A 21,717-nucleotide genomic window follows, 5' to 3' on the forward strand; every position below is an offset into this window, starting at 1 on the left:
GTACACTACAAGATGATTCTGAAAACATTAGAGGTGAGAAATAGTCATTACAGTAACAGAATATTGATTCAGATTTGATCAGCGCTGCCTAGTTTGACCACTCTGATTGGTTGATTTCCTCCGGTCTGTGAAATCTTGCAGATGCCTTTAGGAGCACCGGAGGACACAGAGGAACATGATTTCTTTCAGATTACCTGTCTCATTCACAACTGTCAGGATATAGCTACCGTATTTGCTCTGTTTCTACCCACTGCAGCTTTAACAAACTGATTTGAAATTTGTTGAAATGTTTTTTTAAATTCATAACGCGCCTTGATATACAAATGTATCTGATAAATATGAAAGAAAACAAATGTTTTATGCAGCAGTTAATTCAATTTAATCATAGAAGCACAAGGCATTAACATATTTGTATTGGGTTTTTTTTTTTATCAAATAACATTTATAAAACTATTGTGCAAAACAATGTCCTTTTTAATCTTCTTCAAAGGCTCTGCACCAGTGGATAGTCATAGTCCTCTTAAATTAGGAAATATAACAAGTATGCATAATTTAAACAGCAAGTTGTAAGCTTATACACTATATATACATTTTTACACAGACCTGGATTTTAAGTGCCTCTTACTCAATGAAAAAGAACAAGGCAGCTTTTACAATCAGCAAGGAAATCAATAGGCTGTACAGAGAAAACTATAAAAAACAAGCAATGAACTTTCGCTGTTTGGCAGATTCTTTTAAGAGGAGCGTTCCCAGGCATTTGGCTGTTTTAAGGTGTTGGAAATAAAATGAACAGTTTGAAAGGGCATTTTAAAATCTGGACAGGACTGTACAAATGTTAACAGTAAAACTTGTTGAACATGCAGGTCTACCAGCAAATCAGAACCAAACTCACAAAAATACAAAATAAATACAATAAAGTTAATACATTTCAAGTTATTAGCTGACCTTCTAGTCAAAGAGATCCACCGTGATCATGAACGCATCTGCCCTCATATTACTAAAGGTGTACATATAGAGTGAGGGAGACAACAGATCAGGTTGAATATCTTTGACCTACAGTATACTTTGATGTGAAATAAATGTCTTTTGAAATACAGAGAAATTAGAAATGTTTATAGGCCAAATAGATGTAAACACCATGTGTTGACACTGTTAACAGTAGTTCATGCCATCTTTGTGCATTACCACACTTTCAAATATTCAGTTTTTATTTTTGTTGTTGTTGTTTTGAACAGCCATTCTACATGTGTTTTCCAGTACGTCTACTGCTGAGAGTAATTTAGTGTTTCTCTACTTCGCTCACGTATAGCAGATGGTCCTCCGGAGACTTCCCATGGCTCTTGCTGAGGTGAAGCTTGATGGCGTGCTTAGTGGCAAATTTACGGACGCAGAGCTGGCAGCGGAACACTGTCCCATTACTACTGCTGTCGTCATGTGATTGTGGGGAAAGGAAGGACTCCAGGGGAACTAGTTTCTCAGTGAGAGTGTGGGAGTCCCTGACAGTCTGTTTGGGGGACAGCTTGGCCAGGTCCCTGATTCTGAACCCTAGGTGGGCTTCCAGGTGGCATACATACGCCGCTGGGGTGCGGATCTGCGAGGCACAGTCACTACAGAAGAATACAGGTTGACCGGAGTCCAGGTTCTTGAGGAACTTGGTTCTGCCAGTCCTCCTTAGCTGGTACTTGACGTTAGCCAGCCAGTGGCTGATGGTAGTCATGGAGAGGCCCGTGAAACGAGACACGTGCATTCTCTCCTGCGGGCTGAGGTCGTTGATAATGTACTTCCCCTCCGATGTCTGCCTCAGGCTCGAGGCGAAGTGGGCCTGCAGGAGGAGGAGGTGCTGGGGGTTCCAGTTAGAGTGACGGCCTTTGCGCTTGTGGCCGTGCAGGGATGCGTCGTCGTCGTCGTGAGTAGCGCCCACGATCTCGGCTTTGTCTGTGACCCGGGACCGCGAGGCAGGCTTTGGGACGTGGTGGGACTGTGTCAGGTTCCTCAGCATGTCTGAGATATCCGACAACGCGTTTTCATGCAGAGGGCTGCTGGACGTGTAGGGAGAGACGACTGTGAGCTTTGCGGGAGTAACAAGGGAGGCGGGGGAGATGGAGGAGGCTGTGGATGAAGGTGTTAGGGGGGCAGAGCCTACAGAGCCTCCTCTATCACTTTTCCCCTTCGTCAGATCCATAGGCTGGTCGTCACTGGGCTGGCAAAAGCTATTATCAACTACACTTTCCGGCTTTTTGGTCTGTGAGGGAGGAGCGGCCACGGCAGCCCTCTCAGCCATGCTCTGGCTGAGCCTGGAGAGCAGGCTCAGGGGATCTTGGTTTGGCAAGGAGGGCTTGGCTGCTTTCCCCAAATGAATGTTCATTACTGACTGAAGAGCACTTAGAGGGTTGACAAAGGGCTGCTCTGGAGGAGTATGGCCGGTGATAATGGCTGTACTGCATCTCAGCGTCGAGGCGAGCGGGGACTCGACTGCTGTCTCTCTCTTGGGTTCTGTTGCTGGGGATGCTCTGTCGCTATGGCTTCCCCTGTCGCTATTGGCTGGGGTAGCTGCCCTCCATTCCCGAGGTGAGTCGGCCTCTCCTCCCTTATGCGATTCTCCGGCCTCGCTACCACAGGGAGAGAGGTGGTTCTCCATCTTAGGGGACAGCTGCTTCACCCTTTGCTCTACTTTCGCTACTTTCTCGGTCACTTTTTTCACCAAGTCCTCCATCGCCTGGAAGTTGTTGCTTGGGAAGGGGGAGGACTGACCAAGAGGTGGGGAAATGAGGGGCTGGTTCTTGGCGAGGGCGGACAGCACTCCGTCCCCTCCGTTGAACAAGAACTTCAGTGGGGAATTCTTTTCCATGCTAGCCTGTTGGAGCTTGAGGGCACTGGGGAACTGGTAGGCTGCATGGATGCTCGGATAGCCCCCCCAGCTTGGATTCCCACTCTGGGCCTTGTTGATGGCTGACGTCACAGTGTTTTCCAGTGATTTGAGGATATCAAAGCCCCCTTTAGGGCTCTCCTTCAGGTCCTCTTCAGTAAGATAGCTATACTTTGAGATGTCATATTTTTCCTCCTTCTCCCCATCCTCCTCCTTCCCCACTAACGCCCTCGCGACTTGCTTCTCGTTTCCAACGGCCTCTTGCTGAGTGCACTCCTCCTCTACCTCCTCCTTTTTGATCTCTCTAAGAGGAGGGGAGGCGGCGGGGGGAGTCGTCGTAGTTTGAAGAGGTGGAGGAGAGAAGGTGGAGGGCGCGAGCGGGACAGACTGGACCCTCTGTTCGGTAGGTGTGGCAACCCTCCCGGGGTTGGGGGAGGTGGCCTCAGGAAGTGTTTTGATTCTCTTTCCCACCGAGCTGGTCACCCGCAGGAAGTGTCCTGTCACCATCATGTGGGCTCTCAGCTCTTGCAGTGTGTTATGGGAACTCCCACACTCCATACACTTGAGGATCTGGAACTTGTTGGATTCAAACTGCCAAGTGTAGCTGGCGCCGTTCTGGTGGCCGTAACGGTTGTTCGGGGTGGTGTAGGGGCTGGAGGAGGCTTTCTGTGAGGGTTCACTCAGGTCTGCCTGCGGGTGCTTAGATTTGGGGGTTCCTTCTCTAGAACGTGGCAAGGCAGCGGTGAGGTCCAACCCCACGAGTCCCCTTTTCTTAGACATGATTTTGGCTGCCACGGGGGCCATGGGCTCCTTCAGAGGCACTTTCTGGTAGTGTTTGGTCTTGATCATGTGGACACTGAGATCCTGGAGCGACTCAAAGGAGTGGCCACAATACATGCACTTCAAAACTTTCTGGGCGTCCTCCTTCCCCTCCATCTCCATCAGGGATCGCTTACGTGGTTTAGACCAGCGCTTGGAGCCACCGCCTGCCCTGTCGTGGTTGTCATCGCGGTAGTGGCCTGTATCATTCATGTGAACGGTCAGCTCCACCAGGGTGTCATAAGCAGCGCTACAGCCCTTACAGCGGAATTTACTGGCCCCGGTGAAGATTGAGCCAAACAGCTTTGGGTTTTGCCTGTGGAGCTGGACCGTACTAAAGAGGCTGGGCTCACAGTGAGCCGGGTGACGGCTCTGTGGAGGATGCTGCTGTAGAGTCTTTGCCACTGCCGACTGGTGCCAGTCATAGCTACCGCTGCTGCAGCTACTACTGCTACTGGTGCTGTTGCTGCGAGCCGGCTTCTCCGTGGAAGCCGGCGTCGTCTGCACCTGTGGCGGCGTGGAATTAAAGTTCAGCGGTGACCACAAGGGGCCGGTCAGGAAGCTGGAGTAGATAACCTTCATTTGTTCTAAGGTGTCCATGCCTATGGGAGGTGTTTTAGTGCCGCCATTCAGAGGCGTTGTGACCAACTCGGCTTTTGTTGAGGGGCTCTCAAAGTCTGAGAGCCGGTCACTGGTCTCACTCACATGTGACTCACTGTCCATCTCTTGTCCCGAGAGCTCCGCGGCCCCGGCTGATTCCTGGTCACATGCCTGCTCCTTGGCAGGCCCGGCGCTTTTCTCCACAAACTCATCTTTCATGGGAAGGTCATCCTGAGGGGCTGAGGGCAGGTCGTCTGCTTCCGCCTCCTCATCCTCCACCACAGTGTGCTCTGTCAGCTCCTCGGGAGAATAGGCTGCAAGGAGAATGGAGACAAAGACAGAAAGAAAGAGATGAGTTAAATTGCAGGGAGTGAACACGCTATGTTAGAATAACTGGAGAAAAAGTTTCCCTGCTATGTGTGCCCGAGGACTCCCAGGGATAAATGAGCCATCTGTGTGGGAGCCTTTAAAGCTGAGCTGAGAAATTACAGTCATCCCATTTCACCTCATCAACCGTTGAGGTGTTATTTTCCTCTAGGCGAGCCTGTATTTATATACTACCCCAGCCACACGGAACTTATGCCTCCCCTCTTTTCACTCCTTCTATTGGAGGAAAACAAAAAAGAAATATCTTGGCAAAAACATAATGCGCCATTTTATTTATCTCAGGGCGCAACAGCTTGAAATGAAAACTAAATCTGAAATTAATGAAGCCCAATCTCACTGTGGCATTCTCCTCTGGGGTAATAAATGAGTTGGATCAACCTCCATCTGTCAGTTAATATGTCTGACGCCTCTTCATCTGCCTCTTCTCTGATTACACACACATACATACAGACACACACACACACACACACACACTCACGCGCAGACAAAGAGCATATCTTGAAGAATTTCAAGAGAAGGGATGTCAGACTTTTGTCGATGAAATGTTGACATGTTGAATATGCATCCTATAGTGTCATCTGGACTGAAGTGAGTTCATTAGTTTCTTAATATGGAGAAGATAGTCAATAGTCTGGGTTCAAGCTGCTTTCTTTAAAGCAAATCTCAACCAGTCTAAACAGGTGTTGAATGTCATAAAAATACATTTTGCTGATCATAAAAAAATAAATGAACAAAATAAAAGGGAGGGAGAAAATGAGACGGAGGGAAGAGAGGGATAAAGAGGATGAGGTGAGAATGAAGAGCGGCGACATTATGGCAATGCATAAGCGATCCGTCACTTTGCATGTTGGCGCCCATTGCTTACATGGAGAGAGATGATAAGTGTGTGTGTGAGTGTGTGTGCATGTATTTACACACACACACACTCCTGTGTCCACCCACCCGACGCCGACTCACCCACCACTCACCCCCTTCTTCCGCAGTGTCACCACCGTGCCCCCTCCCTCATTTCCTGTCCACCTCACTCACGAAACCGCTCAACTTAAGGAAAAACAAATAATCTCTGAAAATAGCGGATGGCCTGTGGACAGGTCTGCGGCCATTTGGACAATACTGTAAACTAAGACAAATGCCACAGAAAGAAGCTGTAGGCTTTAATAGTTTGGGCACTCGTACAGAGGAGCTTGGGCACGCACACACACACACACACACACACACACACTGTGACTAAATCCTTCATCCCCCCCCTGCCCCACGCACTCACGTCCAGTCTAAACAAAAATGTCATAGCTGGAATAACTCTCATTTCCAGTGCTAACAGCCAATCTCTAGGCAGCCATGCGGCTGGCGCTGGTCTGATTTGGGCCCTGGGGGCACAGTCAGCAGGCAGCCCCACTGAGAGGCCAGCCTAATGGAGACCTGGCAGGTGCAGCCCACTCTCCGTCCTCCCGGAGATTTGGTTTGTCACTGGGTATCCATTACCTGCCATTCTCCGCTGATAGGCCCCGACAGCCCTGATCAAAAGATGTCGTCGGGCCCCAGTCCGCTTGGCAGTCAGTGGCATGTCGTTTGTAAAAAAGGCCAAGCAGGGTGTAAATAAAATGACATGATCACTTCCCCGGCCCCTCATGTTCTGGACACAATTATGATAATGTGGATGCGGAGAAGAGGGAGGGGTCTGGGAGGATGGAGAAGAGGGGCGAGGAGGTAAATCGCTTGCGCTCGGGCAAACACGCAAGGGAGCTATCTCGCTGCTACCAGCGCTCACTGCGCCTGCCCACACCCTCTTTCCTTTTTACTTTCTCTTCTTCCTCTGGAAGGTATTCGTGTCAGACCCCCATTTGAGAGAGGAAATCCAGCCAGGATGAGGTAGTTAATGTGTTTGTGTCCTGACTAGCTGGTCACGGATGTCAGCTTGCATCAGGCGAGCCTGGCACGCCGCTTGACCAAGTTGTCAGGTCACCTTTCTCCTGTTCCACATATTTCTTCACATTGTCTTGCTATTTCATCAAACTATTGCCAAATCCAATTTCACGTCATGTTATCATAAAACCTTCCCAGTGCTCTCGCTCTCTCTCTCTGCGCCGTAAATGTTTTACATTTCATACTAATAGAGCTGCGGCCCTATAGGTTATTGTTCATTTGTCATTAAGCCTCACATAGAGGGAGAGAAGTCCAAAAGGGCCAGCTATAAAACCTACAGAGTCTAGCCATGCTCCCAGGCAATTTAAAATGCAAAACAAAAACCATTATGTCTGAGCACTATCTGTTAATTTAATCCCCAATGACTGATAATCCATCACACAGGGCGACAACCACATCCAATTATTCTCCCTGGCTTGACTGACAACAGAGGTGATTTATCAAGCTAATAAAAGGTGATGGGAGTATAGAGGCTCCCTTAGAATAAAAAAAAGAAGAGGATTATGAATACAACAATACTCTTGGATTGCGGTCTTAACTAATATCTAAGCATATGGTGTAGGGCCAATGTGTGAGTTTCCCTAGTGTGTGTGTGTGAATGAGAGAGAGTGTGTGTGTGTTCATGTTATGATAAAGTGAGCTGATGCCATGTGGGGGAAAGACAAGAATCATTAGGTTCCATGATTGATTCCTCAGGGTGGGGGTGTAGGGGGGGGGTAAGAAGGGTAGGAGGTGCACTTTCACACAATCAACATCTCAGTCACGGCTCGCACAGAAATAGCATTCACACAAACACGAAAGCTGCGGAAAAATAAGTCTGGCGTGCAGAAACACACACTTCACCTCAAGATAGGCGACGTCAAATGCACCCCCACGTAATTATAAATAAAGCTAGTCAGTCAGTTATGACACCGGCTCAACCCCCCCCCCCCCCCCCCCCCCCCCCCTCCACCCTCCCACCCCGCCTTCCCAAACACACTCGTACATGCACGTAGATGCGAGCGATGAGGAAAGACAGTGACATCTTGGCATGCAGGAGGCATTCCTGTGGAGTATCATTTTCATAAACATAAGGGCCGCAGACGAGGAGGGAGAGATCATCTGATAGAAATACTGCAGTGCTGCTCTGACGATCAGGAACAACAGACAGGGCAGGGACAGGGGGTGATTAAGCAGGAAGGTGCTGTGGCTGCCTCTAAAGCAGAGCCTCTTCTCTCTCAGTGTCTCTCTCTGTGTCTCCTTTCCCTCCGTCCCATGGGTTATTTCTCCTCAAGTGCTGCTGAAAGCGCTGTCTGCTTTTGATGCTGCATTTTAAATAGGCCTCGTATGCAAGAGTGATAATATGAGGACCTAAAAAAAATAAATAAAAATCAATCGTGCGTTTCTAAAATCTATGCACCCTTTTTTTTTGGCGAGATTAACACAGATTGAATAGATTTTGAATATTGTTTAATTTATTTTATTTATTTGAAATGTAGGGACAATACTGTTACATTTAACTAAAGTGCAACGCATGCAATGTATATAGGACTTCTAGCCGTAGATATTTTGCAGACCTTGTCCCTGGTTAGGCTTTCAAGAAAAAATTTAATCGCATAATATAACATCTTACATTACAATAAATTTACATATATACATGTTCCCAATCAGAAATCATTGTGATCACAGGTTTGGTTTAGTTTCAGCCCGTGTTTCACCTTTTCTTTTAAACGTTTTCAGTAGGGATGCACCGATACTGGATCAGATATCGGGCCGATACTGACTCAAATAGCTAGATCAGATATCGTTGACAATGGGGCCGATCTATTCAATTCAATTCTATATTCATACACTATAGACATTCTATACTGTAATTTTAAATCCTGTTTAAGTTTTGATCAATTTGTTGCTGCATTAAAAAGGTTTACACTTGAATTGTAATTCCTGTTAATTTTGAAGATTTTTTTGCTGGAGTACGATTTATTATTTTAATAATAAATAACATTTCAGTAAGTTTGTGTCTATGTATTGATTTGTATACATTTTGTTTTACAAAGTTAGGAAAGCAATGTTTAAGTCAAACCTTACACATAAAAGAATGATCCCAGTCACTTCCTCACAGTGAGTCATACAGCTGATTAAGTAAACACTGGTATCGGATCGGTACTCGGTATCGGACGATACACAGCGTCCAGGTATCGCTATCTGGACTGGAAAAGTCGGATTGGTGCATCCCTAGTTTTCAGGTCAGGTTGTATTTATAAGTATATTATAAGATGACGTGACATGAGCTCTGCCACTCTGCAATTCCAATTCATTGATCTCCTAGTGGCTATTCTATTGGTGTTTATTTTGACTGTGAATTTGTGAGAGCGCAATCCTACACATTTAACATCAAGCTAAATCCTCGTCCCTTTTCTTCAATCTGTCCCCCCTTGATGACCACGGTGCATATTCCTGGTCCGACCTCCACAGCTGGGAAAACAGTCTGGGAGCCAGATCACACCCAACAGCAGCGGAGTAAACAGGATGTGTCATTAAAACCTCTACCTGTGTCTGACCCTCGTACTCAAATGACTGCTTGGTCTCTGAAAAAAAAAAAAAAAAAAATGAAAAAGAACAACCTTGCCACAGGCATGAAAAAAGGTGAGTCCTTTTTGCGGTCATCATGAGTACAATAATTCATCTGTGCTTTTTTTTTAATGCTAGAAAATAGCACAGACGGCAGATGTCTGTACATTGTGGTAAAAAGTACATTACGTGTTTGTTTTTCTGAAATTGTTGCACAAAGATATGATGAAATATTTGATTTTATTTTGTAATATATTTATAGATAAAGAAAGTTATGTGAAAAGATGTGCTACCTACTTCATAAACCAATGTAATGTGTAATGTAAATTCAATGTGTATAATTTTGTGCATTACACAGGTAGTAGAGAGCAATAAGAAAGCTTAATTAACATCCTACGGGGATTACTAAGAAAATAAAACAGAAGCTAACGCTATTGCAAAAGCATTGATTATACGGGTTTCATAGCTTGATTACCTCTTTATATATATTTATAAATCACTGTACGTATGTACTGAACTGCACCACGCACAACTGGGATGCAGAAGGGAGAGGAAATGGTCTGCATGGGTGGTCCCTTATAGCTTACTGTTAAGATTACAAAAAAAACTTTATGGCGTTGTTCAAAGACAACAACAAAAATCAAGCAACAGGAAAAAAGAAAGCACAGATTGCAGTCTATTGTTTATGGTTTAATACATTACACAACAACGCATGATAATGGGATTTTGTCCTATTAACATTGAGCTGCATTTATTGTATAAAAAATATCCTATAAATAAAGTTTATTATTATTATTATTATCCAGTTGAAGAACAGAGGAAATGAGGTGAGACGTGGTTGCCAAGACCTTTGATCACATGTTGATATTTGATGTCAGTCGGCGATCGGACGGAGAGTTAAACTGTGTCACAACACGGCGAGTGTTTCTAGACATGTGTACGGTATTTTAACCGGACCTTGACGCCCTTAAACCAACACGGCCCCTCAGCGGGGGGGCTCTTACTGGCAGGAAACAGGACAGGAAGTCACCTCAGTCTCAATCAAAAAAAAAAAAAAACTTCCACTCACTCTCTCAAGTTTCCCAGCAGCCTAAAACTCTTTAAATAGATTAGAATAATTTAGTCCAAAACAGCCCCATTCTGTCAAAATAGCAGCAGATCAGTAACATACCTAAAATGCCTTTCTGTTGCACACATTTGTCAAAGCAACACACTCAATCAAACTTAGTTCTCTCCCTCCTCTCCCTTTGATCCGCACAGGCTAGGCTGAAAGTCCCACGAGAAAATATGTAACAGGTGATCTGCGGCCATTTGAAAAATTAACAAGTCCTGACATAATTCGCTTTTTTCGGATATGACCAGAGAAGGCCATCTCAAGCTATTCCTTTTTTTTTTTAGGTTTTTAATACACAACTCTGCTGCTGCAGTACTTCATGCTCACACAGGCTATCATTTGTGTGTGTTCTCTACCCCCTGATGGCATTGTGAATACATTGTGTCCGCCGATTGTAGTGCAGGATGTGTGATATGGGAGATGGGAAAAACAGAGAGATCATTCTGGCCCCAGGCAAAGCTTAGGGCTGAACCTTGTCAATGCACATAGTAAGATGAGAGAGAGAGAGAGTGAATAGATTCAACCCTCGGCCGATTGTTGTGTTATGAGTGGACCTCAAAAGCTGCCAGCTGCACGTACAGACCTTCAAGACCTGAAAATTCATCTCGTTTATCTGACACGAGACGAGCCACAAACACATAAAGGCCTCCCGTTACTAACTCTAACGCAGAAGAGAACGAGGTGACTCACAGTTCCAGTCCTAGTTTTTTCAGCTTGACGCAGCCACAATAAGCGATAAAGAAAGGAAACAAACACAAAAAAGCCAACACAAACAAGCTTCCACAGGTGCAGAGCCAAGGGCAGTATTAAGGATCGAGATGCCGCGGGAAGGCGGTGTTCCAGTCCGACATGCACACAGCGAGAGCCTGTCTCGTTTGATGATATGTAGTCGGGCGGACTTCTTTAAACTATCCCACACTTCTGCCTCCTTCTTCCCATCACTCTTTCTCTATATGCCTTACTTGGGCAGTTCTCAAGCAAAGCTCCATTAAGCAGAACTGCTGTTTATTTGCCCATTCCTCCCAACTGTTTAGGCCTCATATAAAAATGTTGTTAAAAGGTCAACAGGCTGTGTGAACATATCATTCTTCGGCCTTTTTGTAGAGACACAAAGATGCAGGAATCGATCAAAACACAGCTTTACAACACACTAGTTTCACCTGAGCAGACGTGTCGATTTAAAGCCAATAATCTAAACTATTTGACTTGATGCAACCTGAAGTGTCACACAACAGTGTGTACTATGATCAGTTCAGTTAACGAAAGGTTCATATTTGTTTTCTCCTCCGACTGAGTGTTTTCATGAACTGAATCTATTTAAAACCTGTCTGATCTGATCATGTTTTCTTTGTCCCATGAACTTGCTCGTAAAGCTGTCTCAGTTAATCATGCCGGTGTCAAGGCGGGGTGTGTAACTGTCTGATGTTTTGATGTTGTTGTGTCATTGCCTCTCGAAAGGTAGGTTAAAGGTATGTGAAATGTTATCATGACATATTGGTATGAAGGCTAAAACTGCAAAAATAGGAGCTAAAAAAACATTTCTTTAGAGGACGTGTGTAATATTTAGGGGGATCTATTGGCAGAAATGGAATATTAATGAGTATGTTTTCTTTAGTGTGTAATCACCTGAAAATAAGAATTGTTGTGTTTTCGTAAGGGATGCACTGATCTGACTTTTTCAGTCATGATGGCGATACCTGGGCTTTGGGTCTCGGCTGATACCGAGTACCGATCCGATACCAGGGTTTAATTAATAAGCTGTATGCCTCACTGTGAGGAAGAGACTGGGATTATTATTTTATGTGCAATGCAACATCAGGCTGGATTTAAAGATTGCTTTCCTAACTTTGTAAAACAAAATGTAACAAATAAATAGACAGATAGAAATTCACTGAATTGTTATTTATTATTAAAATAATAAATTGTACACCAGCAACTTAAAAAAAAATTAAGTAAAAAATTTAATAATAAACAGGAATTACAATTCAGGTGTAAACCTTTTTAATGCAGTAACAAATCGGTCAACACTTAAAAGGGAATTAAAATTCCAGTATATAATGTGTATAGTATATAAACATAGCACTGAATTGAATAGATTGGCCCCATTGTCACGATAACCGATCCAGCTATTTGAGTCAGTATCGGCCCGATATCCGATCCGGTTTCGGTACAGCCCTAGTTTTCGTTAGCTTAGAATGAGGCGTTTATATCTACATACAGAGTGGGTCCTCTTCACAGAGCCGGCCGCTATGTTTCTACAGTAGCCCAAAACGGACAAACCAAACACTGGCTCTAGATAGGGACATTCGCGTTTTCGCATCGGCTACCGTAATTCTCCTACATGCTTGGCACGCGGGAGAATTTTCAGTTGGTTGCAATCTGCAACCAAACCTCTAGATGTAGCCAGATCCTACACACTGCACCTTTCAGAGTTTGTGCTAAAACCCGCATTACTGTAGGAATGAAATTAAGGCTGCAGGTTTAAACAGGGTTACTGTAGTTCTACAATAAAGTGCTCCAAGGATGACGTATTTTTGTAGGCCAACCAGGAAGTTAGCATCGGCCTGGTTCCCTCAACAAAAAAGCCAATGGGATTTTTCCACTGGGTTTTGATACTTACACGTTTTATTCAGTAAGATTATCTTGAACACCACTTTTATGATTTTTGAAGCATGAATGCAATCGCCAGAAATAAAAAGCTAACGTTAAACGAACTACACCACGAGTGCGAGTATACACAATGATGCTGTAACGGCGGACAAGTCGGCGTGATGGCGTTTAGTAGTCTCATTTAGCCACTTGTTAGCAACCGGATTTTTTAAGATGCATAAAGGCTTCAAAATTCCCAAGTGGGGTATTTATTGATGTATTTTATGTCATAGAACAAAATGTTAAAATCTCTTAAGCTTGTGTTAACCAGAGACCGTATTTCAGGCATCTAACTAAAAACCCATTAAAAAAAAACACATTGACTTCCAGACGAGGGAACCAGAAGTCCTAACTCATTTCTGGGTTTTAGGACTCATTCCTGTAGCACTCTATCCAGGACAGGTCTAAAATCAGGCCTAACGTATAGAGCAAAGAGCTGACATTACGTCAGGAGCTCAGACTGGGGCTTCAGTTGAGAGTAAAGGATGGGTTCAGGTCTGAAACTGGGATTACGTTTGTGGCTTGTAGCTGGGACCAAAACTGGGAATGTGTTTAAAGTTGAATCGGGGGGGTGGGGTGTGTGTGAAGGGAATAAAGTCGAGGCTTGGGAGTGGGACGACCATACCCCGCTCACAACGCACAGCTGCTGCCATGATCGCCTAGCAACGAGGAGGTGATGGACGCAGCCTGAAGATGGATGGCCACCATAAATCACGGTAGTGAGTAGGAGGAGGAGGAGGAGGAGGCGGAGGAGGAGGAGGTAGGAGACGGAGAGAGGGAACAAGAAGAGGACGAAAAACAACAACTGTTTTTTTTCCCTTTTTCTGTAGCAGAGCTGGCCTTGCCTTGACCTCTCACTGTACTCTTTTATTCATGCTTGTTGGGGAATGACGCGGGGCTGGGGACTCTTCTGGGCAAAGCTTAATGGAAACTTCTAGGTAATCATTACAGTCAGTTAGATTGGATCCAATGGATCATTTCATAACGTACAACTGCAATAAACTCTATTGAGGCGGCTACGTGCCCTTCAGTGTCTGGAGCTTTTTTTTTCGGCGATTCCACTAACTTTTTAAAGATGATAATAATGATAGACGATACCTTTCATAAAGCAACCCTCCAGGCAAGGCAATCTGGGTAGTGTAGTTGCGGGATAAACATCCCTGGGCTATCTGATTATGGCCTACTGCTGCGGCACTGGTGTCTAGTAACACTCAGAGAGAGCGCTCAGCCATCCATCACACAGTGAGTGTCTGTCTAAGGCTTTCCACCCTGCTTCTTCTCGTCCTGGCTCTCCAGTTACAGCCATACACGGCCGGCCTAAATAATATTCTTCATGATAAATGGCACTATAAGCCTGGTATCCATCATTAATCTGATTTTTAAAGAAGCATCCATCTTGGAGAGAGCCTGTTAGGGCCACGGGGGAGCAGAGCAGCCCGGGTTCATTTAAAGGCCAGGCTGCTGCATGAGTGATACCTGTCAGCCCTGCTCATCAGGGAGCGGCACACACACACACAGACACAGACACACACACACACACACAGACGTACGGCATTAAACATTGACGCCATATGGCCACACGTGCACGACGCGCGCGCACATACACACACCTCTACGACGCCCCTACGCGTGTTCATCGTGCATATATTATGAGTAAACCACACCAGCTCACTTGTCGGACTTTGTGTACTCACATCGCATATTTCTCCGCTTCATTCAGACATCTAGAGACGTGTCATGGAAGAACATTCTGTCACTCATCAAAACACAACTCGGTGTAACTCAATCCTGCCTGTCATCTCGCAAAAATCTCCCCTCCCTAACGCTTCTCCTCAAGGGTTTTCAGGAAAACTGGCTCTTCCCTGGAAAAACTCTCACACACACACACACACAGACGACAGTCTCTTTTTCCCAGCTCTCTCTCTCTCTCCCTCCACTGACTCTGCACCTCATTCTCCATTCCTCTTTTGTTTCTCTCAGTCCACTCTCTGTCTTGTTTTCCCCTCTTTCACTCTCTCTTTCTCTTCCTCTCTGCCCCCTATCCACCTCCCTCCTCTGTGTGTCTGGTAAAGCCTGTTTGATAAATGACACACGTCACCGTGTCAGAAGCGAAGGGTGGGTCAGTGATAAATGACTCTGTTGAAAAGGAAATCGGCTCTCTGGCATGGCCGGGCTATTCTCCTCCTGGATTGGGTTTCAGGACCCCTGAAGACCGGAGCGGAGCTCAGTTCCCCCCCCCCCCCCGAAAAGAGCACACATCCCACCAGGCTCTGACGCTCGCTACCTCTGGGAGGGGTGGGAGACGGCGAGAGAGAGAGAGAGAGGGTGGGTGGGAGGTGGAGTTGGAGGGATCCAGCCTGTCCCAATTGTCGCTACAGTGCAGCTGCATCTATCACAACAGCGGTGGGACTATTTTTACAAAGCCTCCGACTCAGTGCCCAGACAGCAGTCCCGGCTGAAAACCTCGGCTGAAAGCACGCTGAGAGCTGAAAGGGAAGAGTGGATGGCTAACGGTTTTCTATTTGTGACACTACTACAGCACTTATACTCCTCTTTCTCTCCTGAAGCCCAACCCTATGGCTTGACATCTGCCAAGTGTGTGTTAAAAAGGAGAGAAGGCCCATTTCACCGCCCCCGCTCTTCTTCTCCTCATCGTCCCCACCACCACCTCTTCTTCCTCCCCCTCTGCCCTCTTTCTCTTACACTGTCTCTTTCACTCACTTGCTGGCAGGGTGGCACTGTTATCATTACACAGGCAGGATTTATGGAGTCAGGGCCTATGGCAAAAACAAAAAGGCATCTGTCAATACCTGTGGGAAACACTCTGTCAGCCCTCCTCCTCCTCCTCCTCCTTCCACTGGTGCTCGCAGCCTCATTAGGTATGCACTTATCAGACTCATAGATCACAGACGTGACTCAACCTCACCGGAATCCAGCCACAGGACTTTCATTAGCGGCGGGGCCTACAAGGCCAAAAACACATTTTTGCCACGCTCACACCTGCAAACAACGCCGGCAGAGGCGTATTGTTGTTAAAAACGCCGCCGACGCTGTCAGCCCGTATGTCGGTCGAACAATTAAAGTTCCAACTCGCGCTCCCCCGCTGCTTCCGTAAGGGCATGCTTTTCACACATAAACAACAGGAAGGCAGACAGATATAAAAACAGCTCACTTCATTTCGCTTTTTTACAACCCAGGCAGTCACAACATGTGCGCATGTGTGTGCAATGTGTGCCGCGTCTGGTGTTTCTAAGTTACACGTATGGTGCGTAGCTGGTGTGCAAAAGACAGAGAGAAGAAGAAGAAGAAACTGAGCAACGTAGACGGGGCCTAAAGAGCTTAGAGAGTTATGGCCTGACCCCAGCAGGTGGTCTACAGTTACAATTCCTTTCATCACTATCACAAGCCAAACGGCACACACACACACACACACACACACACATACAAACCCAACAAATCACAAAGTGCATGCCCACTGATTTTAGTGCGTGCACACACACACACTCGCAGACAGACATGAGTGATGGCTGCCAGTCTGGCAGCTAGAATCCTGACCCTGCAGAAAGAAGAGACTGTTGCTGTGGAGCCTGGCCCAAATCAGACTAAACCCCCCACCCACCACCACCCACCCCTCTCCTTTTCTCTCTTCTGTATGCACACATGACCAGGTTATGATGACATGGCCTGACCATGCACTGACACATGCAACACTCTGGATACTGTAAACACACTGACACCCTCCTGCAGACATACTGTACAGGTTAGACATTCCAGTGAAATAACCCGCGCGTTGTAAAGCCCATGTCGACTTCCTGTTAAGTCGGCGAAGCATTTCAACTTTTCTGCAGCCCATTTCAACAGCTCCGGGCTTCGGGCTCGCGGCAAAAGCTAATCGCAAAACGCAGCCACGACGGAAGCAGGGTCTGTATATTTCCACAGCTGTGGGAGAGTCTCTTTCTCATGTTTGCTCGGCTGTTTACGTGGCCGGCTGCCCTCGGTTGTTAAGAGCACTCAGACCTGACCCAGGTAGGCAGGCCCATTTGTCACCTGCAGCGGAAAATTGAGTTACAGCACAACCAAAGGCGAGCGGCTCTGTGTAATATCAAGTTGATTACATCAAAGTGGTGGCAAACCTCATTGGGCTGGGCACCCCGAGCTTGTCATCTCCAATCACAGGGCCTGTCAGGACTCCATCAGCCTCACGGCTAATTGGACCAGCGCTAATGAAGCAGGCAAAACAAGTTTTGTAGTGTGGAGAGAGAAACCCTCTCAGACAGGAGGAAGGAGAGGAAGAGAGGGAGAAGCTGGGAGAGGAGTGTGTCGGAGAGACAATGAGAGAGCAAGGCAGGGTGTGTGTGTGTACGTGGAGGGGAGGGGGATAGATTTTTCATGCAAGTCTCAAGGTTGCAGTGGGCTGACTCTCCCCCTAAGTCCCTAATCAAGGCCCATCATCTGTCATCCTTTTCTTTGCTCTCTCTATCACCATGCTCTGTGCTGCAATCAATTCATCATCACCCTTTGTGTGCCACTGAACAGTTGACAACTTTATAACTTGCAGCTGCACGGGCTGACTGACAGGGGTGGAAGGGGAGCACGGAAAAATGAAGAAATGAATAGATGAATGAATGAACAAAGGCGCGCGGTTTCAGGGAGAAAAAGTTGTTTTCTAAAAACACAAAACGATCTACATTACAGCCTTTTATTCCCTTTCGTCAACAGAGAAACAGCAGTGTGGCAGGGAGGAGAGGAGAGGAGGAGAGAGAGAGGGAGAGAGAGAGAGAGAGGAGGAGATGGAGAAGAAAAAAACATCCTTCTCACTGATCTGAAATCAGAAAGCTTTCAGTCATTCTTTATGTGCTCCCCGCGGCCACTCTGAGCCAGTGAGCATGTACATTAGGCTGGGGCATTTTGATGAAATAAAAGCCCAGGCCAGCTTATGGCTAAACAGAATGGGAGCACTCACTCAGCCTGTCTCTGATTGACCATTAAAGCCATTGATGAATGGGCCTGTCAGGGGAGAGACAATTAAATCAAACATGAAACAAAGCCGTTGTGACGGCCCGGTCTGACAGAGCAAACCCATTCCTCCCCTCCATTACATAGCACACGGCTCCTTTTACAACCTCTAACCCACTCCTCCCGCCTCCTCTACCCACTTTGTGAGTGTGTGTGTGTGTGTGTGTGTGTTCAAAGTGAACAAGTGTGCACATGGGAGTGTGATGTTCTCTGCTGGAAGTGTGTGTGTCTGTTTGTGTGTGTGATGTCTCACTGTGAAACCACTTTGTCCCCCCCTTCTTTCACTTTTTCGTGAGTCAGTTGACCATCAGAGAGAGAGAGAGAGAGAGAGAGAGAGAGAGAGAGAGACTATGTGTGTGTGTGTGTGAGGGTAAAAAGTACACAGGGCCTTTCAAAGTGGTTTGGACGTGACGTCAGAGGCCTGCAGCACATGGTGGGAAGTGATTTTCTGATGCAAATCGGGAAGGATCAGATCAAAGCCTGCATGACAGCCAATCAATCAACCGTCAAATCAGACATGGCAACTGTCGATTACTGCTCCTTCCAGCCCACCAAACCACCATTGTGTGCTCGCAAATTGTTTATCTTATCCCCAAGAAAAGAAAGAAAGAAAGAAAGAAAGAAAAAGCTCAGAGGTAAAGGTTTTTTCTCTCTCTCTCTCTCTCTCTCTCCCAGCAGCTTGTGTGCAAAAGAAGTTATGCGCTTGGATCAAAATGCGCACAATGTCCACCCTTATTATGGCACACCATCAGGAAAACACTGATTTATACTCTTTACAGATAAATGTCAGTTCGGATCGGTGAACTGTTAAAGGTTTTTTTTTAAGTTGGGAACAATAGGAAGCGAAAGTTTCGTCCGATGGGACTGTAGCTGGAACTAACTGCGCGTCGTGGAGAGACAAAACAGAGAATTGTTGTATCCAAACATGAACATCCGCTTCAATAATAATAAAAGCTTTCTATCTACGAGGTCTCACAAGAGTGACAAAGCGGATCGTTAGAGAGCAGAAGAAAAAAAAACACACACACACACAAAGTGGAAACGGAAATGCAGTGACTGTAAAGTGAGCTCTACAAAACAAAGGTAACATCCGCAGTTCTCTGGTGGTAAAGCTTTCATATAGATACAGAGACATAGACGCGTACCTGCTGCGCGCTTCGGCGCTTCTTGTTTCCTCCGTGGCATTTTCTTGTTATTTGTGGGGGATTTCCGTGAAACTCTTCTTCTCCTTCTTCTTCTTTTATTTAATATGCCCCCTCGCCTCCTCGCCGTATCCGGGAAGAAGATCCACCTTCTTACTCTGTGAACAGATTCACGCCTCCGTGCAGCAGCAGACTACTGCACAACATGACCGGAGAGTCCGGTGGGAAGAACTACTCAACAGCATCGTTACGGCAGGAAAAAGTCAGCGGACAAAAATAAATAAACGAGGTGGTGTTGGTGGTGGTGGGTCTGTTTAGTTGTGTGTGTGTGTGTGTGTGTGATCGCCAGCGTCCACCTCGGCTGCCTGGTCTGGCAAACAGGCAAAGTTGAGGGATAAGAGAGATGATCGCGTCACTCACAGCAGGAGAATGGGCAAACCCACCCGCGCTCCGTTAACTCTTTACTTCTCACAGAGAGAGAGAGAGAGAGAGGGGCGGACACACTCACCAGTGTGTCCTCCTCCTCTTCCTCCTCCTCTTCTTCCTCCTCCTCCTCCTCCTCTTCCTACCGCTGCTGCTTCTCATGTGAATCACACACAGCTATTAGCTGATTATTAGGCTACAACACAGCAGGCTGATCATCACACAACAAAACCACACAAACTGAATAATGGTCCAGTAATATCCCCAGTCAGACATGTGTTAATTCATTAGTTCTAGTTTCATCAGTAATATTTCTATAGAAATGTATGACTGCTGAACTGAATGGACTGTAATGCTGTGCAATATGCTGCCTTCCACTGTGTAATTCTCTGAAATATATGAATTATTATTATTTTTTAAATATATTTTTACGATAGCTACAAGTTCTTTTAACATGGTCATGGAGCATATATAGAGTATATTTGTATTCTCTGAGCGCTATACAAATGTATTATATTTGTATCGTTCTTATGCAGAGGGTAGTTTAGTTTATTTATTGACTGCACTGAGGGTGCTATATGTTTTAATAATGTATTTATTGTTTTGAGTTGAATGTGCTACTTATTTATCTACTGTAATTACTGTACCTTGTGCCTTTTCTACCTTTTCTTTTCTTAAAGCTGACTCGGTGTAAACTGCTCAGAATTCCAATTTACTTATATTAGGTGCAAATGGCAAATAAAACTCTTGAATCTTGAATCTGTATAATTTCTAATTATTATTATTGGCCTTTTAAGGTTTGCAGTATATTTTTGACATCATTGGGCAAAAAAAATCCATAATAACCTTTCAGCATATTTTAATTCAAGTGTTCTGAGAGAAAACTAGACTTCTGCACCTCCTCTTGGCTCTGTTTTCAGGCTTTAATAAATCTAGCCCGTGACGGGAGACTTTGGCCAATCACAGGTCATTTCAGAGAGAGACAGCGTTCCTATTGCCTGTGCTCCGGCTGGTGGGTGGTGCTTAGTATTTCCTCAGCTGATCTCAACCAACATGGCTGCCGGGTCACAAACTTTCCAATTTTACAGCTAAACAGTACACTACAAAATGTTTCTGAAAAAATTTGAGGAGAGAAATAGTCATTACAGTAACAGAATATTGGTTCATATTTGATCAGCTCTGCCTAGTTTGACCGTTTGATCGGAGTTCGCGAGTGATTGACAGCTGCTCAGAGACAGCAAGGCCCTCGGCTCTGATCTGTGAAATCTTGCAGATGCCATGAGGAGCACCGGAGGACACAGAGGAACATTATTTTTTTTTTCAGATTACCTGTCTCATGCACTACTTTGAGGGATAAGTGAACGTTTCATAAAAATTACTTTTTTAATGATATTTGCTCCATTTTTTAGCCACTGCAACTTTAAAGGTCTTTTAATTGCTAATAATTGACATTCTAGTCACAAAACGCATCTTTGCATCAATATTGCAAAACACATTCAGCCACTATTAATTTGTATTAAATGTCAAACATTTCCAAAGCTTTTGTTCAGGTTCATGATTAGATTTGACTTGTTTTGTGCAATAAAAAAACATAAATATTACAGATCTGTACGTAGTATGATGTTATAGATGTAGAATATGTCTTTATATTTGATTTTTAACATTAGATTCAGGACTGGGTGATTTGGCCGAAATCTTCTATCACGATATAGGTCATTTCATATCTTGATAATGATGTATATCATGATACAGCATGTTTTGTGGTAGTTCAATACATAAATAGTCAATATGAAATGACCACATGGTAAAGCCTATTTTTGTGTACTCCTGTGTGAATTAAATACTTGATAAATGAAAAGTACAGAGTATTTTTTCTAATTTAATTAAGAATTTTAGTGCAAAATGAACATAACAGTTTTAAGTGAAACTTGTATTTTGTCCACTTTAACTGTATTGTATATACTTTTTACCAATATGTAAAATGTATGTTCTTAACTATTGTACATATTGTATTATTTGCATTATTCTAAGATGTCTAACAACATCTTGCAAAGGGACTGCAGATGAAAACTAGCCTCTTGTCTAACTCGGGTACATTTACATTTGTTTGAATGTTGATTAATGTACGTTGTCCCTTTTCAAATATAAAAAAGAGAATTTAGGAGAAAACATAATAATAATATTTCCAGCTATACACTGACCATGTTTACATGCATGCACACAAATAC

General features: G+C 45.1%; 1 protein-coding gene across 1 annotated transcript; it reads right to left on the bottom strand.

Moving 5' to 3' along the window:
• Positions 1-355: 355 nt before the first annotated feature.
• tshz3a (teashirt zinc finger homeobox 3a) lies at positions 356-19,567 on the bottom strand. Its single transcript, XM_037767802.1, has 2 exons — positions 19,070-19,567; positions 356-4,599 (listed from the first exon to the last, which is right to left on the bottom strand). Exons 1-2 carry the CDS (start codon positions 19,107-19,109, stop codon positions 1,280-1,282), a joined length of 3,360 nt encoding a protein of 1,119 aa, XP_037623730.1. The 5' UTR covers positions 19,110-19,567; the 3' UTR covers positions 356-1,279.
• Between the last annotated feature and the right edge of the window lie 2,150 nt (positions 19,568-21,717).

The sequence above is a fragment of the Sebastes umbrosus genome, chromosome 4 (genome assembly GCF_015220745.1).
Source record: "Sebastes umbrosus isolate fSebUmb1 chromosome 4, fSebUmb1.pri, whole genome shotgun sequence".
NCBI classification, from domain to species: domain Eukaryota; kingdom Metazoa; phylum Chordata; class Actinopteri; order Perciformes; family Sebastidae; genus Sebastes; species Sebastes umbrosus.